Source organism: Salmo trutta, chromosome 9 (assembly GCF_901001165.1).
Source record: "Salmo trutta chromosome 9, fSalTru1.1, whole genome shotgun sequence".
Classification (NCBI taxonomy): domain Eukaryota; kingdom Metazoa; phylum Chordata; class Actinopteri; order Salmoniformes; family Salmonidae; genus Salmo; species Salmo trutta.
In genome coordinates this window covers 17,606,839-17,626,832 of record NC_042965.1, presented here as the reverse complement: position 1 = coordinate 17,626,832, position 19,994 = coordinate 17,606,839, and the positions used below count along the sequence as shown (strand labels likewise).

General features: G+C 44.6%; 1 protein-coding gene across 7 annotated transcripts in view; it reads left to right on the top strand.

Annotated features, from left to right (window-relative positions):
* LOC115200062 (GTPase-activating protein and VPS9 domain-containing protein 1) overlaps positions 1 to 19,440 on the top strand; it is a 39,307-nt gene extending 19,867 nt beyond the window's left edge. For 3 of the 7 annotated variants that reach the window (XM_029762760.1, XM_029762759.1, XM_029762756.1), the window contains 17 exons: positions 4,558 to 4,695; positions 6,011 to 6,145; positions 6,798 to 6,905; positions 7,211 to 7,291; positions 7,847 to 8,193; positions 8,440 to 8,527; positions 9,515 to 9,547; positions 10,789 to 10,857; positions 10,962 to 11,084; positions 11,182 to 11,299; positions 11,497 to 11,609; positions 11,875 to 12,034; positions 14,117 to 14,304; positions 14,627 to 14,840; positions 15,068 to 15,140; positions 15,259 to 15,456; positions 15,811 to 15,951. In XM_029762760.1, coding sequence (XP_029618620.1) covers positions 4,558 to 4,695; positions 6,011 to 6,145; positions 6,798 to 6,905; positions 7,211 to 7,291; positions 7,847 to 8,193; positions 8,440 to 8,527; positions 9,515 to 9,547; positions 10,789 to 10,857; positions 10,962 to 11,084; positions 11,182 to 11,299; positions 11,497 to 11,609; positions 11,875 to 12,034; positions 14,117 to 14,304; positions 14,627 to 14,840; positions 15,068 to 15,140; positions 15,259 to 15,456; positions 15,811 to 15,951 — 2,327 coding nt within the window. Of the gene's footprint in view, positions 1 to 4,557; positions 4,696 to 6,010; positions 6,146 to 6,797; positions 6,906 to 7,210; positions 7,292 to 7,846; positions 8,194 to 8,439; positions 8,528 to 9,514; positions 9,548 to 10,788; positions 10,858 to 10,961; positions 11,085 to 11,181; positions 11,300 to 11,496; positions 11,610 to 11,874; positions 12,035 to 14,116; positions 14,305 to 14,626; positions 14,841 to 15,067; positions 15,141 to 15,258; positions 15,457 to 15,810 lie in introns of all 7 variants that reach the window. The other 4 variants (XM_029762755.1, XM_029762762.1, XM_029762761.1 and 1 more) reach the window with 4 other exon arrangements.
* The last annotated feature ends 554 nt before the right edge of the window (positions 19,441 to 19,994 follow it).

The following is a 19,994-nucleotide window of genomic DNA, read 5'->3' as shown; positions in this document are numbered from 1 at the left end:
TAGAAAATAACAACGTGGCTATGCACAGGGAGTAGAAAATAACATGGCTATGTACAGGGAGTAGAACATAACAACGTGGCTATGTACAGGGAGTAGAAAATAACAACGTGGCTATGCACAGGGAGTAGAACATAACGTGGCTATGCACAGGGAGTAGAAAATAACATGGCTATGTACAGGGAGTAGAAAATAACAACGTGGCTATGTACAGGGAGTAGAAAATAACAACGTGGCTATGCACAGGGAGTAGAACATAACAACGTGGCTATGCACAGGGAGTAGAACATAACAACGTGGCTATGCACAGGGAGTAGAAAATAACATGGCTATGTACAGGGAGTAGAAAATAACAACGTGGCTATGTACAGGGAGTAGAAAATAACAACGTGGCTATGCACAGGGAGTAGAAAATAACAACGTGGCTATGCACAGGGAGTAGAAAATAACAACGTGGCTATGCACAGGGAGTAGAAAATAACAACGTAGCTATGCACAGGGAGTAGAACATAACAACGTGGTTATGTACAGGGAGTAGAAAATAACAACGTGGCTATGTACAGGGAGTAGAAAATAACAACGTGGCTATGCACAGGGAGTAGAAAATAACAACGTGGCTATGCACAGGGAGTAGAAAATAACAACGTAGCTATGCACAGGGAGTAGAACATAACATGGCTATGTACAGGGAGTAGAAAATAACAACGTGGCTATGTACAGGGAGTAGAACATAACAACGTGGTTATGTACAGGGAGTAGAAAATAACAACGTGGCTATGTACAGGGAGTAGAACATAACAACGTGGCTATGCACAGGGAGTAGAAAATAACAACGTGGCTATATACAGGGAGTAGAAAATAACATGGCTATGTACAGGGAGTAGAACATAACAACGTGGCTATGCACAGGGAGTAGAAAATAACAACGTGGCTATGCACAGGGAGTAGAAAATAACAACGTGGCTATGCACAGGGAGTAGAAAATAACAACGTGGCTATGCACAGGGAGTAGAAAATAACAACGTGGCTATGCACAGGGAGTAGAACATAACAACGTGGCTATGCACAGGGAGTAGAAAATAACAACGTGGCTATGCACAGGGAGTAGAACATAACAACGTGGTTATGTACAGGGAGTAGAACATAACAACGTGGCTATGCACAGGGAGTAGAACATAACAACGTGGCTATGCACAGGGAGTAGAACATAACAACGTGGCTATGCACAGGGAGTAGAACATAACAACGTGGCTATGCACAGGGAGTAGAACATAACAACGTGGCTATGCACAGGGAGTAGAACATAACAACGTGGCTATGCACAGGGAGTAGAACATAACAACGTGGCTATGCACAGGGAGTAGAACATAACAACGTGGCTATGCACAGGGAGTAGAACATAACAACGTGGCTATGCACAGGGAGTAAAACATAACAACGTGGCTATGCACAGGGAGTAGAAAATAACAACGTGGCTATGCACAGGGAGTAGAAAATAACAACGTGGCTATGCACAGGGAGTAGAAAATAACAACGTGGCTATGCACAGGGAGTAGAAAATAACAACGTGGCTATGCACAGGGAGTAGAAAATAACAACGTGACTATGCACAGGGAGTAGAACATAACAACGTGGCTATGCACAGGGAGTAGAAAATAACAACGTGGCTATGTACAGGGAGTAGAAAATAACAACGTGACTATGTACAGGGAGTAGAACATAACAACGTGGCTATGTACAGGGAGTAGAACATAACAACGTGGTTATGCACAGGGAGTAGAAAATAACAACGTGGCTATGTACAGGGAGTAGAACATAACAACGTGACTATGTACAGGGAGTAGAAAATAACAACGTGGCTATGTACAGGGAGTAGAAAATAACAACGTGGCTATGCACAGGGAGTAGAAAATAACATCGTGGCTATGCACAGGGAGTAGAAAATAACAACGTGGCTATGCACAGGGAGTACCGAGTCCATGTGCAATGGTATGAGGTAATTGAGGTAGCTATGTACATATAGGTAGGGTAAAGTGACTAAACAACAGGATAAATGATAGTCAGTAGCAGCAGTATACTGTAGGTAGGGTAAAGTGACTATACAACAGGATAGATGATAGACAGTAGCAGCAGTATACTGTAGGTAGGGTAAAGTGACTATACAACAGGATAGATGATAGACAGTAGCAGCAGTATACTGTAGGTAGGGTAAAGTGACTATACAACAGGATAGATGATAGACAGTAGCAGCAGTATACTGTAGGTAGGGTAAAGTGACTATACAACAGGATAGATGATAGACAGTAGCAGCAGTATACTGTAGGTAGGGTTAAGTGACTATACAACAGGATAAATGATAGACAGTAGCAGCAGTATACTGTAGGTAGGGTAAAGTGACTATACAACAGGATAGATGATAGACAGTAGCAGCAGCGTATGTGGTGAGTGTCTTTGGCGTCAGTATGCATGTAATTTCTGTGTGTGTGTGTGTGTGTGTGTGTATAGAGTCTGTGCAAAAAAAGTGTCAATGCAGGTCGTCTAGGTAGCCATTTGATTAGCTATTTAGAAGTCATGTTTAGCAGTCTTATGGTTTGGGATTAGAAACTGTTCAGGGTCCTGTTGGGTCCAGATTTGGTGCACTGGTACCGCTTGCCATGCGGTAGCAGAGAGAACAGTATGGCATGGGTGGCTGGAGTCTTTGAAAAATGTTTGGGCCTTCCTCTGACACTGCCTGGTATAGAGGTCCTGGATGGCAGGGAGTTCTGCCCCAGTGACGTACTGGGCCGTACTCACCCCCCTCTGTAGCGCCTTGCGGTCGGGTGCCTTACAGTTGCCGTACCAAGCGGTGATGCAGCCAGTCAAGACGCTCTCAGTGGTGGAGCTTTTTGAGGATCTGAGGGTCATAGCCAAATCTTTTCAGCCTCCTGAGTGGGAAGAGGCACTGACGTGCCCTCTTTACAACTGTGTTTGGACCATGTTAATTCCTCAAATCTCCACTACAGCCCTATCAATGTGGATGGGGGCGTGCTCGCACCTCTGTTTCCTGTAGTCCACAATCAGCTCATTGTCTTGCTGAAGTTGAGGGAGAGGTTGTTGTCCTGGCACCACACTGCCAGGTCTCTGACCTCCTCTCTATAGGCTGCCTCGTCGTCGGTGATGAGGCCTACCACTGTTGTGTTGTTAGCAAACTTGATGATGGTGTTAGAGACGTGGCGGTCGAGGCAGTCGTGGGTGAACAGGGTGTACAGGAGGGGACTTGAGTGGCCCCCGTGTTGAGGGTCGGCGTGACAGGAAGTCCAGGATCCAGTTGCAGGATGGGTTCAGTCCCAGGATCCTTAGCTTATGTGATGAGCTTGGAGGTCACTATGGTGTTGATTGCTGAGCTGTAGTCACTGAAGAGCATTGTCATGTAGTTCCTTTTGTCCAAGTGGGAAAGGGCAGTGTGGAGTGCAATAGATTGCGTCGTTCTGTGGATCTGTTGGGGCGGTATGCGAATTGGAGTGGGTCCATGGTGTCTGGGATGATGGTGTTGATGTGAGCCATGACCAGCCTTTCAAAGCATTTCATGGCTACAGATGTGAGCGCTACGGGGCGATATTCTGGAGCATTCCATCTATTTTCTTTCAATTGTTAAATAAATAAGGACAACCTTCAATGTTCTCTAAGACATAATTATCAGAATGTTCATTTTATTCCACGCAAACCTTTCTTCCTCTGCTCTCCTTTCTTCCCTCACTGGTTTCTCTCTCGCTCTGACATTCACTCAGTCCCTGAAGTCTTATTGACCTTGGTTCCTTCTCATTTGCATCCACCATTTTTCATTGCTTGGAATATGGCGTTGGGGGACTTTTCCATCATTAAGTGAATTTACAGCGATTTCCTTATGTGTTTTCTCCAAGGGATTGGGTTATGAGATGCACATTAAATATCCATTAATACCTCATTATCCCACTGATAAGATTACCATGATAATGAGGCAGAAATTCTAATTGTTTCACTTCTTGTTGTGCCACTCATTTAATCATCCACCTGAAAGACAAGTGCTCTGCGCCCCTACCTTGAAGACTGTAAACATGGACAGCAGGGTAGAGCTCTCCTGCCGCTAGAAAGGGCCCTGCCCCGCCCAACCCCGCAGACTGTTGCCTGGGCGCTGGCACGCACGTGCGCCCATGGTGTGTGTGCTGTGAAGTGGAAACATGGCGTACCTGTGGGTGCAGGTACCACGGGTCGACTCCTGATCCGCTCCCCGGCCACCATACTCCCACTCACACCTGCTAGATCTTTTCCCTCCTCCGCATTCTTCCGCCTTGTTAACCTGCCGCATCCCAAATGAAATGGAGGGACGTCGTGTGGAGGACGTCGTGGGAGGGTGGGTGTGGGGTAATTTGGTTGTGAGTAATGCCTGGCTTAATCAACATCTCAAAGTCATGGCTCAGGAGGCAGGGGTGGGGTGAGATATTACCATTAACCTTTGAACTTTGGCACAGTAGTGTGTGCCTGTGGGCCCAGCGTGAAATGCCTGTGACCTCAGGCTCTCTCTTTCTGTCTGTCTGTGCTAAGGGGCGACTGTAGAGAACATGCTGGGCAGCCTGCTGTGCCTACCAGGCTCCAGCTCAGTGCTGCTAGACCCTTATGGATCCACCATCTCAGAGACCACCAGCGAGGCCTGGAGTGTGGAGGTCCTGCCCAGCGACTCAGGTGGGTTTAATGTTGAGAAGGGGTTCTAGGGGCTGAATGGAGTCTCCTATTATCTGTTTCGTAACTCTACAAACATTTTCCATAAGTTTCTACGTAGAAGTATTTTTCTTGTCTTCCTCCGTGCATTGCATCGGCAGGAATCACTCCAGTAGGTGTGTTTACGGTATGACTCCATGTGTGTGGGTGGACACACCAGGTGTGCCCCCCCCCCCCCCCCCAGTTCCATATCAAGGAAGTGGGTGCAATCTGTCATCATGTTTGTGTACACTACCCTGTCTATCAGGGTAGATCTGCCTTTGCCAGTAAAATACAGCTCTGGGTTTCCCCAAAGGAACCTCCAGGTGTGTTTGCACCTGTAGTGGAGGAACAACCATGAGGAAATGTTCAAGGACAGCAGCTGTTTGCAGTCTATTGACATGGTGTCAACCTTTTTGCTGGCAACATCCTCTCACAAATCTGTAGGCATTGCAACACAATCTTCTGACAGTGGGGGGGGGGGTTATGTATGGACATGTTGTGCTGAGCAGTTCCAGCACAGTGTGAATATGGTCCCATTGCAGCAATTACAAACCAAACATTATGAACAGTAGGAGTCAAATCAATCTTAAAATATGTCTATTCTTTGGTTAACACAATGTCCTAAAATCGTATGTTAGATTACGTGGTTAAACCCCCTTGAAAGTCAGCGTTTCATGAATATCAATAGATTACTTTAGTAACAGCAGTACAAGTGTTTCTTGGGAAAGCCCGGACTCTCTCTGTTAATTGAAGTGCACCATTGCAATATGTGCAGTGTTAAATTGACATGCATGAGTGTCTTGATTGCTTTTTGTTTCCGTTTGCTGCCCCTGTTCTGCTCTGTAATAGCCCTATCTGATGCGCGCCTGGAGTTGAGCGTTTGTTTCATGGCTAGGCAGCAGAAAACTACACTCCGAAGAGCACTTCACTAGCACATTATTACTAACGAGCATGCAAATGAGTACTGCGGTTACTTTGGGGCCTCTGGGTTAAGCTGAACAGCTCCATTGGGCAGCCACAAAACGGCCTGGACTCGAGTTTACGCTTTTCCCTTTGTCAATTGTAGATGGTTTGTTTGCTTTCGTGCATATTAGTTTTCTTAGCTATTACTTTATCCTGCCAGAAAATGGAGACTAAACATACAGTAAGGTATATGCCTACACTTGCATTCTTACATACACTATGTGCCTATGAACAACTTACATTGTTGACTATAACTGGATGTAACTGTGCTCTCTGTGTGTGTGTGTGTGTGTGTGTGTGTGTGTGTGTGTGTGTGTTGCTCCTCCCCCTCCAGAAGCCCCAGACCTGAAGCAGGAAGAGCGTCTACAGGAGTTGGAGAGCTGCTCAGGGCTGGGCAGCACCTCCGATGACACAGAGATCAGAGAGGTCAGCTCCCGGCCCAGCACCCCAGGGCTCAGCGTCATCTCAGGTACCCTGCACCTCTTTCACTCATAGAAGCTTTACAGTATACCCAACGCATCAGTTTCTATACTAACGTACAGATTGACTGGTTAGACTTGTTTTATTTCAAAGAATTATAATGAATGTATTTCAGAGCCATATTGGGTTTTGTCTGCGTTAGCTGGAGATCAGTCCGATAGTGCTAGATAAGCCAGTACAACCAGGTCTTTATGAGAGTTTGGCTAGGACACAGAGGTTAACACTGGCACTCTGTACTGGTAGCTCAGGTGATCAGGGTGTGTTGACATGCTTGACGTAGCATCTCAGATTAAGATGACTAGGCCTGTGCCCACGGCTGAGCTCCTGTAGGAACCTGTCCCACAAGGGCCGTGCCGATGGATAGGCTCTGTCTGATTTATCAATCTTACTGCTGCATCTCCCTTCCCACCCATGGGAGCTCCTGCTACCATATTTAGAGGTCCCAGTGGGCCCCTGCCTGAGAGGGACCATTCAGCATATCCTCTCAATACGCTTTGTATGCTCTGACTGCTAACTGTCACACATTCCCCGTCACTCAGAATAGGAGCTAGTCAGCCAAATCCAAACCAAGTCTTCACAAAATGTTACCAAATCCTGGATGGCACAGATTTTAAGATCTTTTTTTCTTTTTTTTCCTGCAGCGACATCAGAAGATAGAGGCAAGACGGAGGACCTGCGGTCGGAGTGCAGCTCGGACTTTGGGGGGAAGGACTCTGTCACCAGTCCAGATGGGGAGGAGTCGTCTCATGGTAGGAGAGAGTGTCAACTCCCGTGTGGCCGGGCCGTGGCATCACTACACTGTCAGCAGCTAGACCTATCAATCCCTGTCAGATGAGCTGCCATAACCTTTCCACTACACTAGAATGCTGCTGACCCTGTTGGAAATGTTCTGCTTTGTTTTCAAATGAATGTTTAGACCAGATGGCTCATACAAAGCATTGGTCCATGATGACCAATACAAAGAATAGCCCATGTGTTTTTTTTTTTAATGGCATGAACAATTCTATCAGAAAGTGGCTCTCTGTTTAACGTATGAATAACATTCTTGTTTCAGGAGCACACCACAGTTTGTCTTCTCCGGCCTCGCAGGCAGACTCCTTACTGGCCATGTTCGATCCCCTATCCTCCGGGGAAGGTAATTTCTGCTCCCCCAATCAGACCAGGAAATTAGCATCATTAAGTTGTTTCTAGTGGCGTAGGCTCACAGAACAGCTTGATCTCTGAGAAAATGAACCAAAAGAGTCTTGCCCTAATTACTGGACAAAACATTAGTGCAATAAAAATGTCTACAGGGTGGGAATGTCATTTCAATTAGCTAATTTGAGTGAGGTGAGCTGTGTGGCAAGGTGAGGCGATGACGGGTTGAGAGACCTCACCCCAGGCACTTTGGCACAGTCCCTTGTGCCACTGTGCTCATGGCACCAGGCTGCCATTGGAAGCTTTTCAGGAGAGAGAATCTACCCTTGGAACAGGTGGCCTACCCACACCTAGGGCTTGTCTCCCACCAACCAGCCTCACTTTCCTCCACTTCCTCATTGTTTTGCTGTGGTTCCTTTGTTTCTGGACACACTCGATAATTGTGAAAGTGTTTCTGAGGAATGAGGAGGTAGTTGTTGTTCAGATACACCCCTATGTGCTAAGATGTATAACCAAACTAAGCCATATTCTTTTCTTTTTTTTTTCTCCAAAGGTTTCTCTACTGGTACCATCGTGAGGCCCAAAGTGCACTACGCCAGGCCCCTTCATCCTCCCCCTGACCCTCCCATCCCAGAGGCCTGTGCCCTGGGCCAGGAGCCCCGCTACTCCCTGTTCACGCCCCACTGCCTGGTCCAAGCTGAGCTGGAGCACACCAAGCAGCGCCACTCCTACCCAGACAGGCTGGTACGCAGCCGCAGCTCTGACATTGTCTGCCAAGGCCGCCGGCCTACCAGCGACCCGGGCCTCAACCGCAGAGCGGCAGCTGAGGAGCGGGACCCTGCCGGGCACTTCTCCATGGGGCCGTCCTCGTCCCCCAGCAAGGATTCCCTAAAAGGAGAGGTGAGAGCTGCTGTTCATCACTGTCACGTCAGTCCTGCATACTGCTCTGCACTCCAAGCCCAGTTTTATACCAACTGCATTCTGTTACAACAGTCTTAGTCATTTCACTAAAGATTACATTTATAAAAGGTGAAGTGAGATAAGGAAGTAGAATGTCACTTTGTCAGTATATTAGGCCTTTCTTTCCTGTGTGTGTACAGCGTCAGTATGCATTCAAAAACATACTTGAATATTTATTTTCCAAAGGTTGAGGAGAGAAAGGACAGTGATGAGGAAAAGTCTGATCGTAATAGACCATGGTGGAAGAAACGCTTTCAGTCAGCCATTCCCAAAGGTAAGGAATAACTTCTAAACCTGCTCTTTCCCCCTCCATCTCTGTGTCAGTTTGGTACGCCCTCTTTTCTATGTTGCAACCAATTCTTTTGGTGGGTTAAACATTTTGACAATTTCTTTGAAAATTGCTTGAAATTGTTACTGTTTCGTTCATTATTTTCACTCTTTCACGATGTTCTCTCAATCACATCTATTGCAGAAAATGTACACTTTTTTTAAAGACCTGTACTTTAACAATTTGTAATGTGAGAAGAATGATGCACGATCGCTCCACTCCACCGTCAATGTTCTGCATTGAAAAATACAGTTTCTTGTTGTTGAAAGTTACACCAGACAAATGGACAAGTGCTTTCTTACATCTGACTTGCACTAGATTTTCATTTTTAGTTTCTAAAAACGAATCAATCATGTGAGGGGCTTGAGCGGGTGTAGATTGTGCGGTGGTACCCCTCCCAGCGGTCCTGTCATCCCCAGCCTAATGGTCATTACATAGACCTCTCTGTCATCACCGCTGATTGATTACACATCTCTTGTTGCGGTTAAACTCCAAAACCATCTCTCATAGAAGTGTCAGGGAAATAATGAGCTGTGCCTACAAGAGATGACTGCTTATTACTCTTTTAGATAATGATGTTCCTTTAGTAAACATTAAACATTGTCTTAATAAAGCCTGGTCTGCACAGAGAAGTGTAAACCCGTTAAGTTTGAGTTTGATAGAAAGAACAGCAGAGCACCGTTTAGTGTACATGGAATAGCCTATTAATATTTTAGTCTTTAGGAAAAAAAGGTCCTTGTCCATCCATTCAATATCAACCCCTCTGTCAAACTGTTGAGAACCAGAGTCCACAAAAAGGCCTTTCTGTTGGCCTGGTCCTGCTGCTGCTGTGCTGTGAAATATCATGGTGATGTGTAGCCTAACCCCTCAGTGTCAGCCAGGTAGACTTGAGTGTGTGAAAGGCCAACCCTGTCTGTTGTGTTCCTCACACAGTGCTGTATTGGACGGCTGAGAGTGAAGTCCCAGGTAACACTTCCAACACTAGCTGTCATCATCGAGCTAGCTGCCCTGACGGCAGTGCTAGTGGCTGAGTGCTGTAAGCCATGACGCTTGTAGACGTGGCCCTTTGTGATAGAGAGAGCTGTGATGTGACATGGTGCTGCCTGAGTTGATGTCCCGGCTCCTCATTCATGCATTTCTTTTGGATGCCCCCATTTTTCTGTACTGTAATGTTTGCAATGCAGCATTAGGGTGCACAGAATGGCAACGCATTTATACATTGCTTTACCTCTCCACGTTCTCTGGCTGTAAATACCGACCTGTAAGATTATTCTGTCATCTGGATCTAGACCCCCTGTTTGTCCTGTTGACACTTGTGTGTTAATAGCCTCACCTGCTTATTTGCACATATATACACTCACTGTATATATTTATCTTTTAATATGTGTACACTGAGTGGACAAAACATTAGGAACACTTTCCTAATATTGAGTTGCACCCCGTTTTGCCCTCAAAACAGCCTCAATTCGTCAGGGCATGGACTACAAAAGCGTTCCACAGGGATGCTGGCCCATGTCGAATCCAATGCTTCCCACAGTTGTCAAGTTGCCTGGATGTCCTTTGGGTGGTGGATCATTCTTGATACGCACAGAACTGTTGAGCATGAAAAACCCAGCAGCGTTGCAATTCTTGACACAGTTCCTGGCACATGCTACTATACCCCGTTCAAAGGCACTTCAATATTTTGTCTTGCCCATTCACCCTCTGAATGGCACACATAGATAATCCATGTCTGAATTGTCTCGAGACTTAAAAATCCTTATTTAACCTGTCTCCTCCCCTTCATCTACACTGATTTGAAGTGGCTTTAACAAGTGACATCAATAAGGGATCATAGCATTCACCTGGTCAGCCTGTCATTGGAAATGTTCCTAATGTTTTCTACATTCGGGGTGTATCTGACATGTTTTGTCCATTACGGTCTGGCAGTCGTATTATTTCAGCCATTTTGCTTTTATTTACCTCTCTAGCATTCCTTTGCTATTATCGGGCAGTGAAAATAGGGATACATCTTCATTTTGTTCAGTTTATATGCTGCTATGCTACTGTGTGCATCTCTCATCTACATTGTTAGTCAATGGTAAATGCACAATGTGTGCAACAACACTTCTTGTTCTGCTGTCATGAGTCATGATGAGACTGTGGTCCAGAGAGAGTGAGAGTAGAGCATCACTTCTCCTAGCCCACTCATTATGCTCTCTCCACAGCTCCGATAGCCTTCCGGAAAAGGGACAGGCAGGAGAAAGATGATGTGGGCCATGAACGCGTCCCACAAGGTCTGTCCTGATTTGTCATTGCACTCAGATATTGCTGAATCGGGGGGTGGGGTATGTTTCCCATGGTAGGTTTAACCCAAATGTGTCCTGTGTGTGTTTGTCAGACGACACTCTGTCCAGGAACTCCCAGGCCCAGGCAGCAGAAGACATCCTGGACAAGTACAGGAACATCAAGAGGACCAGCCCCAGTGAAGGAGCCACCGCTGCAGCCTATGACACCACAGGAGGTCAGGGTCTTTCTCTCTCTCACACACACACACACACACACACACACACACACACATTCAGTGAATTAATTTGAGCGTGTGAATGTGTTGTGCACAGAGCTATGTGGAGAGGAGGGTTTGCACGACGAAGCTCTGCAGAACATGTCCACAGACGACCTGCCAGACTCAGCCAGCCAGACAGCCCAGCAACACGACTCCAGCAAGTTCTCATTCAGGTCAGTAAACCCTTACCAACTCACAGAAGTCACACAGCTATGATAACAGTAATAATACAATATGTGTTAATACTTCAGCTTTCATGCAATGCTTTATTAACAAGAAGTGCTTCAGAGGCATGAAAATTAACAAAAGACAAAAGTGATAAGAACCAAACCAAATCTACATTTTCCTTTTTTCTGCTCATATGTTGCAGTGATGCAAAGAAGAAGTTGAGACTGGCCTTGTGTTCAGCAGACTCTGTGGCTTTCCCCCTCATGGCTCCTGCCACCACACGCAATGGGCTGCCTGACCACACGGACTCTGAAGGTACCATTCTATTATTGCTGGCCATGTTATATCTGGCCACATTCATTCCTGTAAGTAAGCCTGCCCGCTGCATGTTTACCAGCAGGACACGACTACACAATAGAAAGTGACATCCTTTGAAATGGTTACATTTGAAATCCATAAGACACTCTTGGTAGTCATCATGGCAGGCTGATCTGATTACAGCAGTAGTCCTTCTCCCAGCGAGGGGCCAGTGTGTCTGAGCGTCTCACCCACCGCTGTCTGTCTCCCGTCTCCTTCCCAGACAATGAGATCGTGTGCTTCCTGAAGGTCCAGCTGGCGGAGGCCATCAACCTGCAGGATAAGAACCAGATGGCCCAGATCCAGGAGACCACTCGCTGCGTCAGCCGCTTCGACGCACGTACCTGCAGGAAGCTGCTGGCAGCCATCGCCGAGGATTACAGGTAACTGTGGAGGAAGAGAGACGCTGCAAAAGGAGCAGCACTGCACATTCACTTCTATTACTGCAAGGACATAGTTCAGTGGTACAGTTGATTTGTATTGTTTTGTTGGTAATATGTACAGTTGAATTCGGAAGTTTACATACACTTAGGTTGGAGTCATTAACTTGTTTTTCAACCACTTCCCAAATTTCTTGTTAACAAACTATAGTTTCGGCAAGTCAGTTAGGACATCTACTTTGTGCATGACACAAGTAATTTTTCCAACAATTGTTCACTTATAATTCACTGTATCACAATTCCAGTGGGTCAGACGTTTACATAGACTAAGTTGACTGTGCCTTTAAACAGTTAGGAAAAATTATGTCATGGCTTTAGAAGCTTCTGATAGGCTAATTGACATCATTTGAGTCAGTTGGAGGTGTACCTGTGGATGTATTTCAAGGCCTACCTTCAAACTCAGTGCCTCTTTGCTTGAAATGATGGGAAAATCAAAGGAAATCAGCGAAGACGTCAGATTTTTTTTTTTAGACCTCCACAAGTCTGGTTCATCACTGGGAGCAATTTCCAAACGCCTGAAGGTAACATGTTGATTTGTACAAACAATAGTACGCAAGTATAAACGCCATGGGACCACGCAGCCGTCATACTGCTCAGAAAGGTGACGCGTTCTGTCTCCTAGAGATGAACGTACTTTGGTGCAAAAAGTGCAAATCAATCCCAGAACAACAGGAAGGACCTTGTGAAGATGCTGGAGGAAACGGGCACAAAGTATCTATAGCCACAGTAAAACAAGTCCTATATCGACCTAACCTGAAAGGCCGCTCAGCAAGGAAGAAGCCACTGCTCCAAAAATGCCATAAAACAGCCAAACTACGGTTTGCAACTGCACATGGGGACAAAGATCGTACTTTTTGGTGAAATGTCCTCTGGTCTGATGAAACAAAAATTGAACTTTTTGGCCATAATGACCATCGTTATGTTTGGAGGAAAAATGGGGAGGCTTGCAAGCCGAAGAACACCATCCCATCCGTGAAGCACGGGGTGGCAGCATCATGTTGTGGGGGTGCTTTGCTGCAGGAGGGACTGGTGCACTTCACAAAATAGATGGCGTCATGAAGAAGGAAAATTCCCAACTGTGAAGCACGGGGGTGGCAGCATCATGTTGTGGGGGTGCTTTGCTGCAGGAGGGACTGGTGCACTTCACAAAATAGATGGCGTCATGAAGAAGGAAAATTCCCAACTGTGAAGCACGGGGGTGGCAGCATCATGTTGTGGGGATGCTTTGCTGCAGGAGGGACTGGTGTACTTCACAAAATAGATGGCGTCATGAAGAAGGAAAATTATATGGATATATTGAAGCAACATCTCAAGACATCAGTCAGGAAGTTAAAGCTTGGTCGCAAATGGGTCTTCCAAATGGACAATGACTCCAAGCATACTTACAAAGTTGTGGCAAAATGGCTTAAGGACAACAAAGTCAAGGTTTTGGAGTGGCCATCACAAAGCCCTGACCTCAATACCATAGAACATTTGTGGGCAGAACTGAAAAAGCATGTGTGATCAAGGAGACCTACAAACCTGCTCTGTCAGGAGGAATGGGCCAAAATTCACCCAACTTATTGTGGGAAGCTTGTGGAAGGCTACCAAAAAAATGTTTGACCCAAGTTAAACAGTTTAAAAGCAATGCTACCAAATACTAATTGAGTGTATGTAAGCTTCTGACCCACTGGGAGTGTGATGAAAGAAATAAAAGCTGAAATAAATAATTCTCTACTATTATTCTGACATTTCACATTATTAAATAAAGTGGTGATCCTAACTGACCTAAGACAGGGCATTTTTACTAGGATTAAATGTCAGGAATTGTGAAACTGAGTTTAAATGTATTTGGCTAAGGTGTATGTAAACTTCTGACTTCAACTGTAGCTCTATTTGGAAGGCTAAAATAAACATTTAGATATCACTCACAATATTCATTGATAGGCTGTCTGATTTCAGTAGTACTATCTAATTTTGTCACTGTCACTGAACGCAACCGTTCAGAAGCATAATCCGTAATGCCCCCGTGTCCCCCCCTGTTAGGAAGCGGGCGCCCTACATAGCGTATCTGACGCGGTGTCGGCAAGGCCTGCAGACGTCCCAGGCCCACCTGGAGCGGCTGCTGCAGCGGGTGCTGAGGGACAAGGAGGTGGCTAACCGCTACTTCACCACAGTCTGTGTTCGTCTCCTACTGGAACACATGGAGGCGAAGTCCCTGGACTTCATCAAAGGTCTCTGCTCCTTATTACTGATGTGCTCACTGGGACTTTGGAACCATGAATTGACTGATGGTGTCTCTGCTAGTTGATTGACCTCTGAAGGGCCATAGTATGGAATTCAAAATACAGACACTGGAATTCAACCTAACTACCTGCATCACATTGCAGTGTGTCATTTACAATCTGGAACCTCTAAAATACTAATTGCTCAGAGTGTCTGTACCTCAGGTTCTTCCCCCAACCTTCCAGGGTGAACAGTACTCAGCGTGTTTATCAGTGTTCAGTTTCTGTTCCAGTGCTCAGTGTGTCTATCTCTGATTCCTCCCCCCCCCAGCCTTCCAGGGGTGCACAGCATCAGACGACAAGACGGCGGCGGTGGAGGACTTCCTGCGCTACCTGTATGGGGCCATGGCCCATGATGCCATCTGGCAGTACGCCAGCGAGGACCAGCTGCAGGATGCCCAGATGGCCATAGAGCGCAGCGTCATGAACCGCATCTTCAAGCTGGCCTTCTACCCCAACCAGGATGGGGACATCCTGAGAGACCAGTGAGTAACTGTGACCGCAGCCACCCCAGTTCGGTCACATGGCCCCAGCATTCGTGTGGCTGCTGCCACTCACGCTTAGAAATTACCCAGCTTCCTGTCCTCCTCGGATGCTAGTTTACCGTCATTATCCTTTACAGATTTGAATGAAGATTACACTGTATTGCTATAGTAGTAGGTTTCAAGCTTAGATTAAGTGACCAATCAATACAGTATGTTCCCCCCTCTAGGCTTCTTCAGGAACACATAGCGCGTCTCTCAAAAGTGGTGACAGCAAATCACAAAGCTCTTCAAATCCCAGAGGTAACTCCCCACAGATTTGTATCCCCTCAATTGTCCATCAGTCTGTTTTTCATTTTGTGTTGATGTTTGGAGCTGTACAGAGTTGACATGCTGAATGCTTTTTCCTGTCTGGCTCCAGGTGTATGCGAGGGAGGCTCCCTGGCCGTCTGCCCAGTCGGAGATCCGGACCATCAGTGCCTACAAGACTCCTCGGGACAAAGTGCAGTGTATACTGCGCATGTGTTCCACCATCATGAACCTCCTGAGTCTGGCCAACGAGGACTCTGTCCCTGGAGCTGACGACTTCGTCCCTGTGCTCGTCTTTGTCCTGATAAAGGTGAGCATCCATCGCACATTGATATGAAGTTACTCTGAGATGTTTACGTCAACATCATATTCACTTTAGATAATACAAATTATACCTCATTAAATGGTCAAACTGCTTCAACTGTGAGCAAAAGGCCTTGCTAGAAGTATGAACCCAGTCTCCCTAATGCACAGAGGGAGAAACTGAATCCTCCGCACACATTATGACAATCCTTTCTCACATTGACAGCTGTATAGTAAATGTGTAGTAGCATGAAGATCTTGCTGTATGATAACCTGTATAGACATATTTACACATGGCATGTATTATACATGGCCTGGTGTATGGCTCTCTGTGGTTAATGTGAGCACCCCTACCCCCCAGGCAAACCCGCCCTGCCTGCTGTCCACTATTCAGTACATCAATAATTTCTACGCCAGCCGGCTGAGTGGGGAGGAGTGCTATTGGTGGATGCAGTTCACCGCGGCAGTGGAATTCATTAAGACCATCGATGATCGCAAGTGAAGCAGAACCGCCACCTGTATGGGGAAGGAGACGGGAGACTGGGAGACTTCCCAACCAACTGCTCCCTCTCCCTCTGCACCCCAGGACCCAGACCCACACCCTGTCTGTCTGCTCTCTGTTTGTATAGCTGTACATAGTCAGAGACTTTGAGATTAAAAGTATATATGATTATTATGTGGACAAAATCCAGGTTTTATCATGGAGAAAAAGGCCTTGGAAAAAAATGGCAAATGTTAACTTTGAACTTAAACTAATTAGCATTTTTTCATTTAATCTCTTCTCTAGTCATGGTGTGGTGGTCTATGTCTTGAATGTTACATCTAAAGTTATGATTCTGACGTTAAATTGGCGGATGAAAGCGTCTAATCAGATGAAAAGGGACCATGTTTCCTAGAGATGATCTCAGATATATGTTGTGGAAGGGGGACTACCTGAAGGTGAGAGAGAGAAAGGTTGTTAAATTGTGCAATCTTTCCCCTGAAATACTCTTCATCCTAATGCTCTTCAAGATGCATCGTATTCTGGGTAATCACAAAACTCAATAGATACTGACTAAAGTAAATTCAACCCAAAATAATCATGCTAATATTAGTCTTTTTTTTTTTCTACATTAGCACATCAATAATAGGACAGCTTTTTTCATAAAATGTAAACAGATGTATTCATTATTCGGTTCATCCTTCCCTAAATACTTTTCGTGGCAATTTGGACAGAAGGGCCCACATATTTATATATAAAATGTATTTATTTCTTTCATTCTATTTAATGGAATTGTATTTTATTTCTATAAATGAAATCACACATCATGCCTATTTAGGAGATTTAAGGCAGCTGTAAGGGTTGAGATATTTTAATAGTGTTAGGAGGGCAAGCGCAGCATTGTCCTCAGACTGAGAAGCGCCCAGGATAAGATGTTGGCTGTTTGCTACAGCTTATAGACAGGGTCACCACTGATCAGCTCCTGCACAATATCAGTAGTGCTGGTATTTTTAGAAATACTGAAATGTGCCTTGAGGAGGGCCACTTTGTGTAAGTCAGTTTTTTTTTTAAATGTTTTCTTGAGAATGAGGGTTCTGCTTTTGGTTTTCCATAAAGGATAGGCATTACTTCCCCATACCATTATCACAGGGGTGGGCAACATACGGCCCGGCCTGCGAGCCATATTCAGTCTGGCCCGCAGGAGGTTTGAGTAAAAAAATAAGTTATTTTGGGGAAATTATTATTATTATTATTATTATTATTGGGTTAAAAATATAATCCAGGCCACTTTTGAACGTCTAAAACAAGATCAAGTATGTAAAAATTTGAATGTTATAATGACCTATATGTTTTCAAATAACTGCCAGCGAATTACTTTTGACGAACAAATCGGTCCTGGAAAAAAATCTCTGCGCCTCTCCACTGAATTTTGAAAAGCCTTCAAGCCTAAATGATTGCCCACCCCTGCATTATCACCATTGATTCCCACAGCCGGTCTCTTTGAGGAACCTCTTTCCAACCTTAGTGCTGGGAGTGGAACACCACTGGTTGTTTCGCTTCATTCCCTTTGCACTCATCTCCTTTCCCATTGCCGTGTTCCCCTTCAATATTTAATATCCTACCTCAAAGTTAGAACCAATGAGCCTGACGTTTCTGTTTGTGCACAATACTCTTTAATATTGGTTGGATATGAAGAGTAATGGAACAGGTATTCACTGTTTAGCATCTGCTTCCTCTATTGACACTGATGAATGCTCTCTTGCAATTACATGGTATAACAAGGTAGTAAAGCATTTCCAAACGAACAAGTTGACTATTTCTGTAGTTGAAGTTGTTATAATGCATGTATGTTTCAGCATAGAGCAGGAAGACTAGTGATTGGATTAGCACTCTACTTCCTCACACGATCAAAAAAGGGACTCTTAAATGTGTATGCACTCTTATATTATTTGATTTCTTCTTTCATTTTAGAGTGCAGGGATATTCCAGTTTCGTGTTCTTTCATTTACAGGCATGTTTCTAATCACTTACAGCCAAAGGCACCAAAACTCAAAATCATCTGTTTATTTTGCAGCTACAAAAAGCAGGAACACTGCCCCCTATGTTTGTGCAACTTAGCATTGTGCCAAGTGTATGTATATTTTCTCTTTTAAATCACTGCTTTCAAACAGTATCCCATGAATAGACATTACTAAAAAAGAGCAAATAATCAGAACACTATCTGATATGTTACTGACCATTGGAAAAAGGCAGTGTGGGATAATGTGGGCTGTGTTGCGTGAGAGGTTTGTACAGTGAATGTGTGATATGTTGGTTTGTTAAGAGTGCGTTTTTGAGAGGTCCACCCTCTTCCTCCTCTTTCACAATGTCAGGATGATCTCCTTACTGTAACTACAGTACTACTCAATGAGCAGTAAATCCTTGTTGGTGAAAAAACTACAAATATTTCTAGAGTTAATTTCGAACTCAGACCAGTTCTGAAAGGATTGTGAAGAATGAGGCTGGGTTTTCTTTTGTCTGTGTCACTGATGTAATTTCTTTTTCAATGTTCAGAGCTTAATTACTCTGGATTTTTTTTTGTACAAGGTTAGCGAAGCTTGCTCCGTACATTTGACATGCAGAACTTCACATGTTTTCTACTCTGCTCTTTAGTAATGAGTCACACTCATTTTAACTAAAGCCTCTGACATTACAAATGATACTGTAACGGAGATTTCTATGGGTAGTTTAGCTAGGTCTGACTGTTACACTTTATCCAATAACATCAGTCATAAGGACACACATTTATAAGCAATCTCTAAAGTTGTGATATTAGTGTTGTCTCCACATTTCCTGACTTATGTTCCTGTTTTTTGAGTAATTTGTGTACAGCATCTAATGGTTTTTAAATACACCTGTGCAAAATAGATGATACTGCTGTTTAACCTGTTTGAAAACACACCCATGTACTGATCGGTCAAAAAATGTAGATGGACTGTATCCAGAAGTGTTTGTGATGTCACTTTAGAATTATGTACAGTACAGACCAATGTGATCAAACAATCTGGACCTGGCTTGTGTATTAATGTTGCCTTCTACATATCAGTGAACAAAGATACTTTTCAATAGCTAGAAAACTACAACCAGCCTTCGTGTCTGACCTGATTGATACTGTTCATACAGTGACAGAATACCTCACATTGTGAAGTTAAAGTACAAATACACATCCTAACATTGAGAATAATTCTGTACTATAGCCTGAGTTTAGCATTGATTGTATGCAAACAAGTGGACAGTTACCAGAATGGTGGACTAAAAGAGACTTGACTATGGAAATCTGGTCTTCAAAGCTTTACAATCCTCTCTGTGCTCTAGTTCCTGTACAGAGTAGGCAGAACAAGCAGAAAATAATCAATTTTACATTTGTAAGCTTGCACAATTATGACATATGCGAAGGGGAAGGCGTTTTGTCTTTTAAGGTTATTCATGTATCATATAATTCTTTAAAACAATAAAATGCATTTTTCTGTACCTGTATCCTGTTATTTCTGTGCATGCAGGTATGTATAGTATGTGAGGGCTCTCTTGTGGATGGAGGGAAGGTGTATGCTGTAGTTTAGTCTTGTTCTGTTTTGCTCCTGAGTGGCGGTGATCTAAGGCACTGCATCTCAGTGCTAGAGGCGTCACTACAGACATCCTGGTTCGAATCCAGGCTGTATCACAACCGGACGTGATTGGGAGTCCCATGGGGCGGTGCACAATTGTCCCAGCGTCGTCTGGGTTTGGCCGGTGTAGGCCATCATTGTAAAAAAGAATCTGTTCTTAACTGACTTGCCAAGTTAAATAAAGGTTATATAAAATACATAAATATCATGCTATGGGAGAGAGAGCGCTGTAATTCAGATTTAGGTTCTGATAAATTCTGAGATTTAGGCTGCACGATAGGTGGTTCATGTTGACCACATATTTTTACATGGAACATAACTGTTGGAGAGGGCATTCGAGCAAGATCATATCTCGGCAGCGCCACAAATGGCAACCTCTCACCGAACATTGAATTACTGCTGACAAGTGTACAGCTGATT